This window comes from Epinephelus moara, chromosome 11 (genome assembly GCF_006386435.1).
Source record: "Epinephelus moara isolate mb chromosome 11, YSFRI_EMoa_1.0, whole genome shotgun sequence".
NCBI lineage: Eukaryota > Metazoa > Chordata > Actinopteri > Perciformes > Serranidae > Epinephelus > Epinephelus moara.
The window spans coordinates 31913936-31933763 of NC_065516.1; the positions used below are offsets into that span (position 1 = coordinate 31913936).

The 19828-nt window shown below is 42.1% G+C and overlaps 1 protein-coding gene across 10 annotated transcripts in view; it reads right to left on the reverse strand.

The window, feature by feature from the left end:
- The window catches only part of arhgap12b (Rho GTPase activating protein 12b), a 76870-nt gene that overhangs the window by 18625 nt on the left and 38417 nt on the right, over nt 1-19828 (reverse strand). Inside the window, exon 1 of one of the 10 annotated variants that reach the window (XM_050056226.1) lies at nt 5437-5795. The exons of the other annotated variants lie outside the window; for them this stretch is intronic. Coding sequence (XP_049912183.1) covers nt 5437-5523 — 87 coding nt within the window. The 5' untranslated portion in view covers nt 5524-5795. Of the gene's footprint in view, nt 1-5436; nt 5796-19828 lie in introns of those variants that run through there. 10 annotated transcript variants of the gene reach the window in all.

A 19828-nucleotide genomic window follows, 5' to 3' on the forward strand; every position in this document is an offset into this window, starting at 1 on the left:
TTCTATAAGGCAATGACTTTAACTATCTGCCTTTCAACGTGCTACCTCAACTACTAATGTACAGTTTTAGCCCACTAACTATCCCACTATTGGCAATGGTCTGCAATTTCCTATGACCTGTATCCCAAACACACCTCACGTGAAACTGTACGTGGGCAACTGTGCACTCAGTTGGTATGAAATAGTATTAGTAGAATATTTATTTTCATTATCTGAGTGAACAGATTAGTAGGAATTCTCCGTCATTTTTCACAATAAGGCCAAAAACTGAATATTCTGTGCATGTAAACGTAGTTACTGAAATACAATCCAGGGAATCAAAGTGACAGAATCAGATCCCCAAACCCTGCACAAGACTTTATAACACTCACAGACAGAAACTGAAAAGTTACCACCCTTTGTCACAACAATTGCGAAGTAAATGAAGTCATCTACCAGAAATGTGTGCCTGGATATATATGAACGGCCAACACAGCACCTGGCCTGATGATGTTGCCCATCTGTGATCCTCTCTAATAGATAGAAATTAATTCTGGTGAAATGTGTCCATCCACCTGACATGCTGATACGTACACTTGAGATTTTGACAGGGCTCATGTTGCAGAGATTGAACCTGTGACTTTTCTGTGGCTGAACTATGCTGCCATGAATCATGCTTATGATTGCATAACAAAGGTTGGTTGAAGTGAAGATGATAAGTGTGAGGAAGGAAGCAGAATATGCAAAATGAAAAGCTGAGAGGAAATGAAAGGGGAGATAAAATACAGGCTGCTGTCAAGTGTTGATAAGGTGCATGAAGCAAACTCAATGAGCAGCGTTAGACGACTAAAGGCAAGGGTTACTAAATAATAAACACTGGGTTGAGACCACGGATCAAAATGTTATTCCACATTATAATTTTTTGAAACACTTGACTGGACTCGCTGCAGTTTTCCTTTCTGACTCAACAACAGCTCGCCACAGTCAACACAATAAACTTAATCACAACCGTGGCCCCGCGGTGTCAGCGCACACACACTTCAAAGACAGTTTCAGAAGTGGTCTTTGAAAACTTGGCAGCATCCGAAGGTCACTCCACAAAAGCCAGAAAGCTACGTTACCATGGCTACGGCTCAAAGCATTTAACACTCTGAAAAATATTTTGGGGTTTGGGAGAAGAGCGGCGTCTCTGAGAGCGGTGCCAGCTTTGTGTCTCTCTGGAGGAGATCCAGCTCCAAACATTCTGTAGAACACAGAGCAGATAAACGGCCGAGCAGAAGAGAGGGAGGTACCAGAGGCTGTGCCAGCACCACACCTCTCCCCTCTGTTTGCCACAGGTGAGGAATGTAGGGGGGGGCGCACTTCAGTCAGAGGATCTGAACTGTTCTCAGGACACAGATGGGACTTCCTGCCGCTCTTGGAATAACAGGAATATTTTTCACAGAAATTATTATTTAATATCCTGCACACATGCGGCAGCAGAGGAAAGGATTCAGCGGGGTCCTGCTGTTTTCAGTTAGCTTCACCCGCTGGTTCTCTGTCTCAGTCCAACACACAGCAAGTGCTCGAGCATGGAGGCAAACCGCTGAGAGATGATGGTTTGGCTGAACTCGGCTTCAGACTCATCGGTTACAACCAGAATGGAGCCAGTGTGCTGCAGCTCTAATTGGGTTTTTAGGGAATAATGTGGTGTAGATCAAGTCTAAATGCAGATGATTGAGTGTGGCCTGAGTGTGAGGCAGGGGTCACATCCATTTAGATTCCACTCAGGCCAGAATAACCAAACTGCAGCCGCTAGAGAAGTAATTAACAAGCTTCAACGTCCACTTTGACACAAGTTTAACCAAAACATTTTCCTGACGTCTCCACTTTCCTTCAGACAGTCAGTTAACAAACATTTAGGACAGAGCAGAGTGTGCAAACCGCCTGTTACTGTGCAGAGGAACACAGGCCCACTGTTGACATGCATACTGTACATGTCATAGTCATTTTACAACATATTATTTATGCTGGGAGTTTGTCTTGAACTGTACTTTAAGAGGGTGTTTAGCTATTTAGTGTTGCAGCTACATAAAGTTAGGAGATGGCGAGAGACAGACTTAAAGATGAATGGTTAAAACAAAACTTAACGTTATTCTGACTTTTATGGATTAAGCTCCAAAAATCTTGAAACATGAGATGAAACACTGAAAACTACAACAGTATCAATATCATGTGCAATATTATTTTTTTTTATATTTGCAATATTGTTTTTTAAAATATCATGTGCAATATTATTTTTTAAATATCAGGTGCAATATTATTTTTTTTCATATTTGCAATATTATTTTTTAAATATCATGTGCAATATTATTTTTTTTCATATTTGCAATATTGTTTTTTAAAATATCATGTGCAATATTATTTTTTAAATATCAGGTGCAATATTATTTTTTAAATACCATGTGCAATATTATTTTTTTTTATATTTGCAATATTGTTTTTTAAAATATCATGTGCAATATTGTTTTTTAAATATCTTGTGCAATATTATTTTTAAAATATCTTGTGCAATATTATTTTTAAAATATCTTGTGCAATATTATTTTTTAAATATCGTGCAATTTTATTTTTAAATTATCATGTGCAATATTATTTTTTAAATATCTTGTGCAATATTATTTTTTAAATACCATGTGCAATTTTTTTTTTTTTTATATTTGCAATATTGTTTTTTAAAATATCATGTGCAATATTATTTTTAAAATATCATGTGCAATATTATTTTTTAAATATCATGTGCAATATTGTTTTTTAAATATCTTGTGCAATATTATTTTTAAAATATCTTGTGCAATATTATTTTTTAAATATCAGGTGCAATAATATTTTTTAAATATCATGTGCAATATTGTTTTTTAAATATCTTGTGCAATATTATTTTTAAAATATCTTGTGCAATATTATTTTTAAAATATCTTGTGCAATATTATTTTTTAAATATCGTGCAATATTATTTTCTAAATATCGTGCAATTTTATTTTTAAATTATCATGTGCAATATTATTTTTAAAATATCATGTGTAATAATATTTTTTAAATATCATGTGCAATATTATTTTTAAAATATCAGGTGCAATATTATTTTTAAAATACCATGTGCAATATTATTATTTTTTTATATTTGCAATATTGTTTTTTAAAATATACTGTGCAATATTATTGTTTAAATATCATGTGCAATATTATTTTTAAAATATCATGTGCAATATTATTTTTAAAATATCATGTGCAATATTATTGTTTAAATATCATGTGCAATATTATTTTTTAAATATCATGTGCAATATTATTTTTTAAATATCAGGTACAATATTATTTTTAAAATATCATGTGCAATATTATTTTTAAAATATCATGTGCAATATTATTTTTTAAATATCGTGCAATATTATTTTTTAAATATCATGTGCAATATTATTTTTGAAATATCATGTGCAATATTATTTTTTAAATATCATGTGCAATATCATTTTTAAAATATGTGCAATATTATTTTTTAAATATCAGGTGCAATATTATTTTTTAAATATCTTGTGCAATATTATTTTTTAAATATCTTGTGCAATATTATTTTTTAAATATCATGTGCAATATTATTTTTAAAATATCAGGTGCAATATTATTTTTAAAATATCAGGTGCAATATTATTTTTTAAATATCTTGTGCATTATTTTTAAAATATCTTGTGCAATATTATTTTTTAAATATCGTGCAAAAATTATTTTTTACATTTCATGTACAATATTATTTTTAAATATCATACAATATTTCTTTTTAAATATTATGTGCATTTTTTCTTTTTAAATATCATTGTCACTGTCTGATCATATCTTCTGAGAGATAATACACCTCAGCATGGTTTTTCATTCTGGCCGCATTGTTTTTTCCCTCAGACTTGACAAAGCTCCCTCCAGAGCTACACAAGTCATTATACAACTGTTTCCACACAGTCGTACTCCCTGTATCACATAAATGGACTTTAATGTGTCAAACCTGTGGAGCACCGCTTTAACACACACACACATGTACACACAAACACACAAGGGAAGAAGCTAAATAGAACCTGACCCATATCAACATGATATATGCTAGTGGCATGGCTACAAACAAATACCTGAGACACAGACCTCCAGGGAGGCAATGCCAGAAATCAGATCCAAATATGACACAACAGTCAGACCCAGTCTGAGATGAGCCCTGCTTAAAGGTTCCCTGTGCAGGTTTGGATCTGTGGTGGCACTATGGAGCAGCTTTCATGAGGTGGTCCCTGTTTATTTGTCTTGTCAGCACACGAGGACAATATGCATGTACATGTGCACTCTGTTGACACATAACACAGTCCTGCCAATGGTGTCACACTCTCCCACTATAGGAGGCCAACATGCAGCAGTGCACCAACAATGGTAGAGAAGAAGAAGACTGCTCGCAGGTACATATGGATGTAAACGATGTGGGACTTGAAATACTAAATAAGGAAGGAAATGCATTCAACACAAGGATACAGTTGATTTTGTTTACACCGACTGCAAAAGTAGCTTTGTTTGCTTACAAGAAAACACCTTTACACCTTTAATTAGACAGGTAATTAAACTCGGCCAATCTCGGTTTGAAGATCAAGTCTCAGTTTAATGTTACAACATCTAAAATATACAGAAACATTTTGTAAAAGGATGTTTTAAACCTGGATTTAAAGATCTAAATTCACAAGAATTGTGACCAAGACTGAGCAACAACAGACACTCTGCTGGACACACTAAGTCACAGAGACAGTTTCTGAATGACGTCGAACATTAACAATCAAAAAATACACTGACACAGCTATATAGCACCCAGGCTCCAGCACCATACCTTTAAAAATCTTAGTATAGAGACAAAAAGATGACTAACTGCTCCCTTGAAACTGAACAAACCCAAAATAGACGTGATGTCAGGAGACAATGGCTGCCCTCTTTTGCAAAAATGGACTGTTCTGTCACAGACAGAGACGCCTTATGCAACGCGCACCATATGCTGCGAGAGAAGTCCAACACATGCCTGGAATAGCAGAGGACAGCAAAGGCACTTTCCTCCAGTAAATGTTTAATTGAACTCAACATCAAGTGTTTTACTGGCAGGCTGCGGCACGTCCGTATCTGCTAGTTTCAGACGGGAAAACTTTTGTTAGCACCTTATTAATGCTACCTGGAATTCAATTTAACGGTTTCAACAGAACAAAGCTGGCAGAGCCCGCCGGCATCTCATGGAAAGTTCTCCAGCTAGAAATGGACACTTCGAAATTAATTGTTACGGGACGTGAAGTCCAGACACAAGAGTGGACGCAGTGCAAAGACGCCTGACACGGTGAAAACATATTTTCAGACAAACAAATTCCACATATCATCATGTCTCTATCAGGTCCCTATCTGTTGTGTCACCTTGTATCCAGGGCTGCACACAAACACCTCGTCATCATCCTCCCCGGCTCTCCTGTAACCTCTGAACACACTGAATGCACGACGCATGGTGATGCACAGCGGCCATCAAGTGTGACAGGACGCCACTGACCCCTGCAGCTTCACCTCCCTCCAATACAGACACAGGCTCCCGTCTCTCTCCGTCCTTCTGGCTGGGTAACGGTCCAGTGGAAGGTACGAGGGAATTTGAGACAGACTGTGACAGAAGCAAAGAAGGAACCAGATCTCTCTACCTCACAAACACGCAGCGCAGCCACACAAACACATCTGACACAACAGGAAATGGCACTGAAAAAGCCAGAGCTTCCTCTATCAGAGCGCGTTTCTGTGTGTTTGAGTCAACTGGGCACTGACAGACGTGTTGACAGACAGATGGGCAGTTCGGAGGGACTGGGCTCTATATTTAACCTGACCGCTACACTCACCACACCACAGCAGAGACACTCGGCGTGTTCGAGGAAAGATAACACGGCTGATCACTGCTGCGCCTTCGCCTCGTCCTGCTCTCATCTTTCACCTGAACAAACGAGTGCTAAGGAGATGATCGCTTGTGCAACAGTGTGTTAGTCGTTGCCTGGTTTGAAAAGCAAAACAAAGATTAAGACAGAGCTGCGGAGGGAGATGGCAAGAGGAAGGAAGAGAGAAAGGGATGTAGCAGAAAAAGATAAGCCACCTGTCAGAGCTGAGATGTGGCTTGTTAGTGTAAATCATACTGTGAAGAGAAGCTGCTGGTGTCTGTTATCAGATTCAACATGTCCCTGAACATTTAGCAACTCATCTTTAAGATAACTACGATCTGTTAACAACACAGCGCTTATTATTGTCTTTGAAACATGTTTTACAGACATTACATATGATTTTTGGTTCTATATTTGTCATTTTTAATCATTGATTAGAAGTTTATTTGATAATAAAGAAAAGAAAAACGGAAAACGAATCGTTATCCATTATCCGATTTAATTAACCCTGTGGGAAACTCCTTTCCTTTCTCTATTTTTTGGTCGTTTCTTCTCTGTGACCAGTAAGTTGCATTCATGTGGTGTCGGAATAATCGGAAAAATGACTTTCCGACTGGGAAAATACACATGAACGCCCGCTCATATCGGAAAACAACTCGGAGATAATTTTCGGAACAGGAAACGGGAGACAAATCGTTTTTTTCCTTTTTTGTTTGGTCATTTCAAAACAAAAAACGGATAATGGTTGGTTTTCCGTGTTTCATTTTGTTATTTTGAAACGAAAAACGAATGGCCGCGAAGTACACGGACCGTTTGACTTGACATGTGTTGTACCCCCAATCATATAAAACTTGTAGAAAGGCCTCCTGCACACTGTCTAACTTGCAAAAATAATGACTTTAATGCTGCTGCAACATTTCGGTGACTACTAGTGATGGCCAAATGAAGCCTCATGAAGCATTTTCTTTATTTTCTGAGCCCACTAGATGGCGCTTTTTGTTCAACAAAAGGTTGAAAGCTTCACTGAGTTGCCATTCTTTGAGCCTCTCTCTTTAAACCACGAGCGCCATCTAGTGGGCTCAGAAAATAAAGAAAATGCTTCATGAGGCTTCATTTGGCCATCACTAGTGGCTACACCTTCACCAGGAAAACAGTTTTGTAACAAAGAGAAGACATCCTTTGTACAAGTTTTATCCTTCTCATCCCTCTCCTGCGTGCCTGAGCTGTCTGTAGATGCACGCTTCCCTCTTTGTGGTGATACGGTTGGCGAGTGTAGTTCAGTCGAAAAAATTGTTCCTTCATTAAACTGCTCATGACAAGTTCTGTTGATTATCCTGATTTCTGGAAAGAGACGTTGAGTATTTTTTGGCACTTTGGGCACTTCGGTTTGGACCATTTGTTTTACCATCACGTATGTTTCTTCATACATTCATACGTTTGAATAACACCAGGCAGGTGGGGCAGAAAAAGTTGGGAGTCCTTGAAAAGTCATTGAAAAGTTTAAAAAATTTGTCCCTGAAAATGTGTGGGAAACCTATTAATGGCGTCCTTCGGCTGAGCTGTAACATTAGCTAGCTCAGTGGTGCTAGGTGAGCTAGCAGGAGGAGCGTTTGGCCTTGTCGTCGAGCTAGTTTGCTGTGTCTGTCATGTACTTGTCCATTATTCACTCACTCTACAGCAGGAAACGTCACTTCAAATTTAAAAACTCTGTGCTGGAAATTCACTGTACTTCAAAATAAAGTGTTTTTTTTTTTTACAAACTTCAGATGTCTTTTTCAAAACGGATCCCTGGCATTCTGTACAATTCCTCCTAACACTGACTAACACCAGCAGATACAGGTATCTCTACCTTTTCCACCTTTCTATCTGTGGTCAGTGGAGATGAATCCTCCTGCCCAACAGTGAACCTCTCCTCACTTCACTCTCGTAGGCAGATCCCTGGCTAGTCTGAAGTGAATGAGATGTGGCAGAGAGCTGCAAGGCAGGGGATCGAGACCCAGGGTCTGTGACAGGTAATTAAAAAAAGAAAGGACCTGAGGGGGCGAGAAGAGGAGAGAGGTGCGTATGAGGGATGGATGGAGTGAGAGATAGAGGGCAGGAGAGAGGGAGGGATGTGCTGCTGAATGCAGAGCAGTCTCCGCAGCAGCAGCAGCAGCAGCAGCAGGCTGTCTGCACGGCCATGATAAATGACTTTCAGACTACAGGCCAGTACAGTATAGAATCCCCACAAACTGCATTAGGATGCATTATGCAGCCTGGAGAGTGTGTAGGCACACCCAGCATGGAAATGTGTGATTAATTCAACTCGGGGGTCTAATGGAGTGTGTGAAGGCAGAGGAGAACAGACGCAAAGGCAAAAGAACTGATTAGAATTGGCTTGCTAATGGAGCCGTATACGATTATGCTCTGCTGCGTGAACACACAGCTCACTGTAGCCGCTGTATTTATAACCATGTTGGGAATACAACGCTTCCCTCCCCCTCCTCCAGTCGATCCAGTCTCCTGTCCCACTGCGCTTGTACAATCACTAGAAAATACCAGTGCCTCGCACCATAAATTATTCTGTGTGTAAAGAAGCGCAGGTCGGCGTGAGGGCAGCAGGACTGTGGCGCTGTAGTTGCAACCCGAGTCCACTAGGTGTCTCTCTCGTGTTGGGAGGGAGCACAGGGAGCAGGGGCGCTGGTGAGTGGGTGGGAGTCTCCATCAAATGCATCTGGCCATGAGGAGAGTAGCGTGAGGGGGAGGGCTTTCTCTGGGTGCACACATGGCAGCCCACTCTGCAGCATCTCCACGCTGCACTCTGAGACATTAGTAGTATCTGTGCAGCAGTGTGCACACGCCCGAACACGCAGCACAGAGGCAGCTGTAAGGCTTCATTCTGTTTTGTTATCTTGGACACATTCAGTCATCTTTCTGCGTTGATTCAGAATCTGCTGCTTATTCACAACGCTGCTGCTGCTGCTGCTGCAGCTGCTGCCAGCATCCTGACAGAGACAAAGAAAGTAGAACACATTACATCAGTTCTCCAGACCTCACGCTGGCTCCTAGTGTGTCACTATACAGAAAATCTTAATGCTTGCACTGTATATAAATCACTAAATGGCTTCGCCCTGAGATACTTCACTGATCTGCTGGTACAATCTGAAACTGCCGAGCCTCTAACGGCTTCAGTATGCTTGAAATGAAGTCATACGACATGTCATCTGACCACAAATAAATGGGCACGATTCACAGTGAAAGCCTGATCCTGGCTGCAACACACCTCTCTCCAAAAACATGTCTTGTGCTTGTCTTTGTAGTCTCTTATGTAATCAACTGTGCAAACTGTTGAGCTGAGATGACAATAACAGCGCACACTTTCAAACAGGCACTCGTGCTGTTGCACTTGGTTGTGTACATAAAGAGAAACAGAGAAAGTGGTGTGAGAAATAAAAACGAGGGCGGGGGAGAGAAGTTTAAACCCTGCTTAGTGCGCCTTGACGGTATCTATTTCATATCTTTATACCTTCCTGACATTTCACGAGGTATATGGTGTGACGGTATCAGTCCCCCACCATAGTTTCAGCTGGGCGATGTGTTCAGGCACATTCTATACGCTCTCTTAGCTTTTGTAGTCAAATAAATAAGTAAAATAAACTCACAAAATGTCGAGAAAGGAAAATTCTTGCACCTATTTTCCTTATTAAGAAGAAAAACATAACTGTGCACCCTCTGAACTTCACCTGACTGTAACGAGCTTGATTTTCTTGTTAACTCATCAAGAAACATTCAAACTCAACTCAACTTTTTAATTCCCTTTTAAGCTAGTGTGAGTTGTGCTGAATAAATAGCTTGTCAAACACATGTTGAAACATTAGTCGGAGCTGAACGCACACAGATTTAATCTAAAGGTGACCGCGCTTCATGTTAAAGGCTGCAGACATGAATGAATAAAGAAAAACAGGACATGTGTGACTCCCACAGTGACACTATCACAGCAGTGACGCTAAAATCATGATTCTGTGTTTGGTTCAAAAAGGTCTTCCTGTCTCCCGTCACAGATGGCGCCTGCATCAATGTCACACCTCAGAGCGTGTGTGCGTTTCCCCTAACCGCGTTACATAATGTGATTGTGTAATTGAATTAGCAGGTTAAAGGAAGTGTGGTGGGCTGGTGGGGGAGAGGTGGCACAGTGACTGACGGAGCCGTATCCGTGGCCATGGCGACGCTCAGCCAATCAGGTGGTCACGCAGAGGAGTGTTTGAAGATGGACCGCGGGGTTAGAGGGGAGGGTGGCGGGGCACGCCACCTCCGAGCTAACGCATCAATCCACTCTGCTCCCTCTGTTCTTTTGTCCTCGGTCCTCTCATCTTCCTCCGCTGACCTCCTCCCACCTCCTTCATCTCTCACTCCTCTTTTCTCCGCACACACACAAGCAGCAAACACTCCCTGCCCTTTCCCTCCACTGCATCCTCTCATAATCATGCACCAAACCTCTTCGGCCATTCTTCCTCTCTCTGCCGCCTTCAGGGCTCAGCCAACGCCCCGCTGCTCCCCCCACCCTGTATGATGCTGATCATGATGGTCGTGTCCATATGACCGGATTAACCTACATTTCCACCTCGCTGGGTGTCAGACCCCATTCGCCCGCTCCCCCATCATCACATTCGTGGCATTTCACAAGCAAAGACGCCCCCCATCTCTCTTCACAGGCAGGCTGACACAGAAATATATCAACATGAACACAGGAGCAGATGCTTACAATCACACACACACACTGCTCCTTACTTCTCTTAGCAACCACCATCAGCTCTGTACAGTAGTTCAGAAAGGCACAGTGTTTAAAAAAGACCTGATATTCAGCTCGGGTAAAAAAAAGACTGCATAGTGAGTGTGGGCAGAAAAAAAATGTTAATGGAATTGGAATATTGACTTCACTCACGAATGCAACTCACACACACGCTCGTCAGCAAAACACGGCCCGGGTGTGTGAGTGAAAGCACAACATTTTTTTTTTAGAGAAACCTTGAGATGAAAGTGAGTCAGCATCTTTCCTCTCGTCAGGATGACGACAGCTACTTTCATTTCACGGATCAGAGGATTCGGCGAGGCTCGCAACCTGACAGAGACGCTGGCAATTAACCTTTTGGTCTTGAGCTGATAGTGCTCGGCTAAAATGTCAGTTTGTGTCCGTGGAAATACACCCCGCTTCTGATAAAGCCCTGGTAGCTCGGCGGAGAATAACTGGTCTAATAGACACTGCTGCTGCTGCTGCTGCTGCTGCTGCTGCTGCTGCTGCTTGGATACTGCAGACAAAGAAGCTCCAAGGCTGCAGTAAAGGGCACTTTACTAGATTAGAGAACAAAATGGTTTAATCGTGTAGAAAACAAGCTGCCACTGACAGCTGACGTGGAGCTTTTCTGTCAAAATGATCTGATTTACATAATTTCACAAACCTTTTCCAAACTCAGAGGCTTGTTCAAACATCTCTGCTGTCTTCATGTCGTGTGTGTGAGGAATAGAAGGGGTGCACTGCCTCTCCAATCAGATTCTCCTCTTGAAATGTTAATGAGCGAGGGAGAGGGCGGATTTTTCGAGGACGGGGGAAGCCTGCAGTCTCATGTGCATATGGGGAGACGCTGTCATTGGCCAAAAACCAGTCTGTCGTACTGGGCCGCAGATTCTGCAGTACGAGTGCCAGTAAGTGAGCTTAACTAGAGCGAGGGAATCAAACAATTCGTATCTGGGACAACACGTCCATGGTTATTTTATAGGCACCCAATGGATCACAGGGTTTGGCTTCTATTTGGGGCTAAACTCGACTCGGAGCGTGAAAGCAAACACCCGACGAGCCAGAACCAGCCAGACATCTCCTTTTTAGTCCAGCTCCTCTCTTTAAAGCATATGGAGACATTCCTTAAGCATTTAAGTGTCTGTGTGTCTGTGTGTTAGAAGATGCACACTTGCAAGACACAAAATCAGAGGCCATGTTTCTGCATATGCTGCTTAATGTCAGCGTGCATGATATGATTTGTGTAACAAGCAGCTTGAGGTGCCGCCACCTGCGTCCCTGCAGCACCTGGGCGTGCTTTGTCTCAGTGTCACCGCGTCCCCTCGTGTGCGGTTCTCTCCTTCCTCGGAATAGTCATCAGATCAGTTCAGCCTGGGCACACACAGCTCCTAACGGCCTGCTCACACCACAGAGTGGCACAGAGAAATTAGTCCACGCCTCTGAGAAATTATTTGGTCCTTTAAGCTTAGTGATGTGGTGATTATACACACGAGCTGGCTGGGCTGCCAACAGTAAATCACTGGAGCTTCTCTTTCTTGGGCTTCTCTCTAATTTCTCTCTACGGTTCTGTTTACTTCCCTCTGGCATGTCCATCATTGAACCAGGGCTGCAGCGGTGTCCTGTGAAACCGTCTACTGTGGTTTGAAAACTGATGGTTGATCTCACCTGCACGCACATCTCCTTTCACCCTCGACTGCCTGTCAGACTTACCACATATACTTCTGTTAAAAAATGATTTTAAGTTTTAATCATAATGAAGCTTTTGTTCATCCAAAGGAAAACTTCTGTCTTCAGTCTTATAAGGGTTATTGTAACTGATAATAAAAACATATAATAATGATGAAAAAACTGGATACCGTGATATTTTCTGAGCTGCTTATCGTACCATGCAAATCTCATACTTTTGCAGCCCTACCCTGCACACCCTGGGTCTTCAACAGCAGGTCCGTGACCCCTTGGAGGGCCTCAGAGTTACTGCAGGGGGGCAGCCAAATCTATATATCTATATATTTGATAATTTAATCAAAGTTTTTCAGGGTTGTTTTCTTCAAAAATTAAAATATGTCTGAAAATACACAATCCATGAATCCATCACATTATTAACAAAGATAATTTGGCCTATTCATAAACTACATTCAACATTTAATTTAATTTCCAGTCACAACACTGATGAAAGGCTAACTGTTACCCATAAATCCTTCCCTGCAAACATGTGAAAAATCACTGTGCAGCACCTGTCGGTGATGTAATCTAGTAAATTAACATTTACATTTTATTAAAAGATTCACTCTGAGTCACTCTGGCAATCAGTAATGATGCTCATTACCCATTCCCTTGTAGCCAAGCTGCACCAATCACATCGGTGTATCTGATATAGGCGGGCCAGAGGCGAGCTAAACAGATGACGACAGCGCTGCGACGACGAAGTCCGGAATCAGTCAGTAAACATTGCAAGATGGCTACGGATGAACACCAGTTGTTTGAAACGGCTTTGGCCGCTACAATGAACGAGTTAGACTTGGCTTTTTCTCTAAAAGAGGAACAGAAGACGGCGCTCGAGTCTTTCCTTTGCAAGAAGGACGTTTTTGCTGTTTTGCCGACCGGATACGGCAAGAGTCTAATCTACCAGTTAGCTCCGCTGGTAGCTAAGCGTATACGTCACCCCGTGTATTGTTCTGATTGGTCGTAGTGTTATCCAATTGCGCGCAGTGATATTTACAAATGCATGCTTGGTGCCGCCCCTCGAGTTGGGCCATTTTCATTACTCATGGCCAGACCCTAAATCTATCTAGATTTGGGTCTGGATTTCCAGGCTACTCAGAAACCACCAGCGTAGGTGCAACAGGTGAAGCTATTGGAACTAGCCATGGGACAACTGCTACTGACTGCAGCTACAGGCAGTTTAAATATTCAGAGAGTTATCCCAAGTGCAACTTCATTTCACACAATGTATGTAGTAGTGGGTCCCTGCTCTGTCTCTTTGAACCTTGGTCTAAAAGACGTTGAAGCCCCCTGCTGTGCACCATTTTGTTCTCTCCATGCTAACAAGCTTGCTAATAGTCAATTGGCGAACTTGTTAGCTTAGCTCAGTTGCTAACAGGATAATAAGTTCACTATGTTTATTCAAAAGAAGTATCTGTACAATTGCCTTCTGCCTCACAACCGTCTAAAACCATTACATTAGTAGGTTAACTAAAAGTGAATAGTGCAACCAGGCCCGCAGGAAGTGAGCCGCACTTTGAAGCCAATGTGACAGAGTGGCCAGACGTCAACCTCTGGGTCCCTCACGTGAAGCCATGGGGCCCAAAAAACTTTATCCTGTACATTTAAATTGACAAAGAGACGGCTGTGAATCAGTGGATACATTTTTTTGAGCATCAAACCCCCATGAAATGACTCTTTTCACTATATAGATTTGGTCCATTCAGTTCGATGACATTTCAAAAGTCTAGAAGAGACACATGATGAAATCATTTGATCCCCATTTAAGTTAGCAGAGGGCTAAACTGGAAGTAGCTAAACTAACCAGAACAAGTTAGCCACTCATCAATGATGCAGAGGATCCAGGTAATCTGACACCTGGGAACATTTTTGGCTTCATGAGCAACTGAGCAACTTTCATATGTATGAGCAGGGTCAATGCTACATCCAGTTTCCTTTATATATCCATAGCTACCTCCATTTTGAACTCTCCAGCTCTCCATCCCTTCAAAAGTCAGCAGTATGAAGGTGGCTTGCTACTGGTCAGTGGCGCAAATTAGCACATCAAACTCCACCAAAGTTTGATGCAAATTTTAATGTAGATTTAAGTTAATCCTAAACTAAATTCACCTTCAAATTTTACCATTTCTAATGCTGGTGAGACACTGGGCCTTTCCTCTGAGAAACACTGAGGAAAAGCAGTGTGTGGGTGAAACAGAGACAAAGAGACAGCATGTGCACATGTGCATGCTATGCAGAGACAGACTCCTACGTTCCTCTCCTCGGGGGGGTCAGAGGCCACAGATCCACGCAGCAGGAGTGACTCCCAGACCCCCAGCAGTCTGTCCAGGTCTCCCACCCCTCCTCCTCCTCCTGACCTCCTCTTTCTCTTCACAATGCGCCAACGCTGGACTCAGATGCACCACTTCTCTAAAAGCTGCACAACGGTCGCGAGCCAGCGTCTGTGCTCTGTGATCAAAGTGTGAGACAGACAGCCAGGCTTGTGGGACGAGATGACAGAGCAGCTCTGCAATCTGTTACCCATACAACCATCCAATAAATAGGAAGAACAGGATGTGATGGATTCTGCGTGCACTCCTGAGAGAGAGGACAGAACGGGAAGGGGCCTGATAAATGAATTCTGGCTGCAGAAGTCAAACGACCTGCCAGCGCCCTGACAGCATCAATTTGTTCTGTTTAGTCGCGAACAGGTTTGGGGGGGAAAAATATCGACGACGCACCGAAGGAAAATTCAATTTCTTTAATGGAAGCGGCACTGCCAAATCTCTCTCTTATTACTCATTTTGAGTGGTCTACGCCGAACAAAGACACTGTGTTCAAACTCACTGCCATCGGGCTTTCTCCCACTGCAAGGCCAAAACAAACAGAGGGTCCGCTCTGTGCCGACACCACCAAACATTACACATTAGATTCTGACATTTGAGACCAGTAACACTTGGTTAATTGGTGCCAGTACAGGCTGCGTTCAGGTGCAACAACTACAGCAATGTCATGTTCAGGACATGAAAAGAGCAGCACCCGGGCTACACATGTGACACAGACATTTCCAGCTGGCGTCTGATCCGTCCACTCGTGGCTCTGGCTATTAACAGAACAGCAGACAGTGCTGCTGTATTTTAAGAACAATTTTGCTTCCAGAATTATTATTTCTTGGTGGCAGGGAGCACATGGCTGAAACAGAGATTTAGCAGCATTCCTGTGTGGCTGACAGCCGACAGCTAAGCCCTGGGTTAATGACTAATCCTGCCCTCATGCCTTCAGCGTGATTGGTTCAAGCTAATTACACTAGCTGCCTTTACTGGGTGCTGAATGGCTGGTCGAGGAGGCGGGGCGGAGGTAAAAGCTGTGAGGACCTGTGCAGTGGTGGCTGGAGCTGCAATGATTAATCAATTGAAACAACTACTGAATGAATCACCAACTAATTTAATAACTATTGATTGTTGCAGCTCTAGTGGTGGCCCTTAAGATGCCGCAAACATGTGCTTGATTATTCATTCATTCACTTTCCGTTACCATTTATCCTGTTAGGGGTCACAGGTGAGAGGCAGGGTTCACCCTGGACAGGTCACCAGACTATCACAGGGCTGACACATAGAGACAGACAACCATTCACACTCACATTCACACCTACGGACAAGTTAGAGTCACCAATTAACCTGCATGTCTTTGGACTGTGGGAGGAAGCTGGAGCACCTGGAGGAAACCCAAGCTGACACGAGGAGAACATGCAAACTCTGCATGGATTTTTCCTTCTTTTACATTATAGTAAAGTCAGTATTTTGGGGGGTTTAAACTGTTGGTAACTGTTGGTCTATATAGGAGATGCTTGTGAACGGTGGAGACGGTTGAAAGCGGAGAAGAATTTGAAATCGGATGTCGAAGTGGCTACTCTTCTCCTCGACAGGTAAGCTTTAGCCAAAGTTGGCTAACTAGCATCATAGCTAGACGGGGATGGACATTTCGAATACTTTCAACTGTTATTCATTTTCGATCATACATTGTAGCCCATGTGCAGGTGGGTCATCGACCCGACTGATGTTTTTGAGAAACAAACGTTAGCAGCACGGCAAGCAGCATTAGCAGTGTCCCGGTACATAGCATTAGCAGCCGGCTCCTCCTCAGCTGTATCCCGGCAGCAGCGTTAGCAGCACTTGTTTGAACGGTCTGCCGGAAAACCGAAGATCAAGGACGCGGCGGCGCGGCCCTGCCACGGCAGCCGCCCTTGGGTAAACAAATCAGTCTCCAGCGTGCTGCTGTCCAGCAACCTCGAATCTGCAGGGGAGGGGGTGCGGACACGACTCGCAGCAGTATTTTGAATTTGAGTGCAGTAACCGTTTTGGCCACAATCTTACATACAGCGCCTTTAACTAGTGAAGCTTTGTGCTGCAGCATGTGTTGGTGGTTCTCCTCAGTTTATATCTGCTACAGGGGATCGCATTTTGATCGGGTTTATTATCCTCGGGTCTATTTGGAGTCTGAATCTGACTGAATTTATGCACATTCAAGTGGGTTTTACTCTGTTTTATGCTTCAAGGCATTTCACACTGGACACTAAAAATTAGTGATGGCCAAATGAAGCCTCATGAAGCCTTTTCCTTAATTTCTGAGCCCACTAGATGGCGCTTATGCTTTAAAGAGAGAGGCTCAAAGAATGGCAATTCAGTGAAGCTTTCAACCTTTTGTTGAACAAAAAGCGCCATCTAGTGGGCTCAGAAAATAAAGAAAATGCTTCATGAGGCTTCATTTGGCCATCACTACTAAAAATCATGGATGAAGGTGAGGTTGTTCTCTGCCCTGTAAAAAACACAACCTCTCTTATTTCCATGACACCAAAATCTAAAATAACCGGTTGGTTTGAGCCGAGGCAACGCAAATATTATATTAGTTTTAGAATTAGGCTATGTGGGCTACGACAGGGACAGCGTCACACCAAAGCTAGTTCATGGAGTCATCAAAAGCAGACATGTTTCCACTTGTGGATGAATGACATCATGGTCTGATACAGAAAGGCACGAGCAGAAAAATTCATCTTTCCCTCATCATGTAGAACAGAGCGTCACTGTGTCTTCACCAGAAGCCTCCACGGGTCCAACCCACATGCAGCGTTTTGCTGGTTATTAATTCAGCGTGAAAGCCTATTAGCTGCACATATCAGTTCTCAGAAGCATCAGCGGAGACAGACAGGTCTCGCTGCACACAGAGGACGAGTCTCAGTCCTGCCCAGAGACACTTCTAAATCCAGTTTTGGTTTGAGCTCAAAACTTAGTATTTCCAGTATAACATAATCTGACACTGGAGGCAAAGTGCCCAACTGAACACATCACCAGCAGCACAAACTATATCATAAAGGCACATAATCACACTTTGTGACAGCTCATTATAGTCTGGATCCAGTGAATATTGGACAAACCTGCAGCAGCTCCCTCTCTCTGTCTTTAGCTGTGGCCTGGGAGGCAGCTGGCTGTGGTTTAGAGGAGGTTATTAATATTCCCTCAAATCTTGCTGCTAATCTGCTCTGTTTATGTGGAAACAGATAGAGACACTCAGAGGGTTTCGGAGAGCTGGAGGAGGCCAGAGGAGGAAGACGGGGGTGATTTCCTTCTGCTCACCACAGAATCTCATTTTAATCGTGATGATAACATCTTACATCAACATATAAGCTAAATATTCAGAGGAAGGGAAGTTACAGAACTTTGTACAGGACAAAGATTGCTCCATACATGGTCGAAAATAAATAGTCACCGGAACATTACAGCCATATTGATGGTAATAGTTGATCATTAATCTGCTGAACAGCCTCCACTTTCTGGTTTACTGGTGTTTCAGACTTTGGAACCTGACTGATGGGAACTGTTCCCATTCAGACACAAGAGCAGAAGTGAGGTCCAACACTCATGTTGGTTCACAAGGCCCAGCTTGAAGCAGGCGTCCCAATTCATCCCAAAGGTGTAAGATGGGGTGCACGCCAGTTTTTTTGCACCAAACGGTGAAACCATTTCCCTACGACCCTGGCTTTGTACACCAGGGCACTCTCATGTTAAGAGCTGCGATGCAACAACAGTCGATTTATCGATATGTGGGCTGTTCTTGATTACAGTTATTTAGCTTGTTATATTCTAATCTGTTTAGATTTGTTTAAAGTTTTATTGTTGTTGGGGCGTCAGTAGCTTAGTGGATAGTGCCGGTGCCCCATGTATAGAGGTGATGCCTTGCTGCAGCAGTTGCGAGTTTGACTCCGGCTTGCAGCCCTTTGCTGCATGTCATCCCCCCACTTCACACTCTTCACTCTGTCCTGTCCATTAAAGCCAAAAAAATAATCTTTAAAAAGTTTTATTTTCGTTGACTGATTTGATCGAGGTGAGCATGGTGAACAGTGGGAATATTCCTGTTTAATATTAAGTTTATTGATGAAAAAGGGGTTAGGATTTGATATGTATTCACTTCTTCATACTTCTTTTGGGACAAAAAATAATTATGTTGTTTACAGAATATATTTGCAGGGTATTCTTGCTTTGTTTTCTTACTCATATTTTTTTATTTCTAACATTTTTTCCGGGTAAACAACTGGCAATTAATTACAGTTAATATGAGATATGTGAAATCATCACACTTGTTGATTTTTAAGCAAGTAGCAGTAACGTTGTAAGGTATATAGTTAAAAACTGTGGTCTGACCTATCTGATGTTTCATCTGCGCTTATTTTCTAATGCATTTATTTATAGGCGCCTTTTATAACACTCAAGGACACCTTACAGGCAAAGACAGAGAAAATGACAGTGGGTTAAAAAAGTCAATGGAATAAAGTAACTTTTAATAAATAGATAATAAAATAAAATAACATGACAACAATGTAGTTTTTATTTACTATGTTGCTTTGCTAGCATCTGTGATAAACCAAATCCACAAGCTTGGAAACTAAGCAATATGCTGCTGCAGACAGAGACGCAGCTGAATGTATTTTACCCACCTAAAAAACAGTATTAGTGTAAGTGTAGGCTGTATTTGAATATTTGCTCCACTTTACCTTACACAATAAAGAATCAGTGCCTCGATAGTCTGGCGGCTTTGATATAACAGCTTCAAGTATCTGCTAGAAAAAGGCTGTCTGACGACAAAGTCAAGTGGTGAAACTACTGTAAATATATTGCACATTTAAGCTGATACTGATTTGTCTTGGTGGGTTTTGTTTTAGGTGGCGAAAAACTTAATAATTGAGGCAGTGTTCGCTCAGCGCCGTTTGATTTTATATACATGACACGAGGTTTTTCTACCCGGATATTAATGTAAATAAATGCTGTGATTGGTTCTGTAAAAAAATAAAATAAAATAATAAAAAAAACCTTGTTCCAGTTTCTTTGATTTAAATATTTGCCAGTTTCCTTAGTCTTCAAAAAACTGTCTA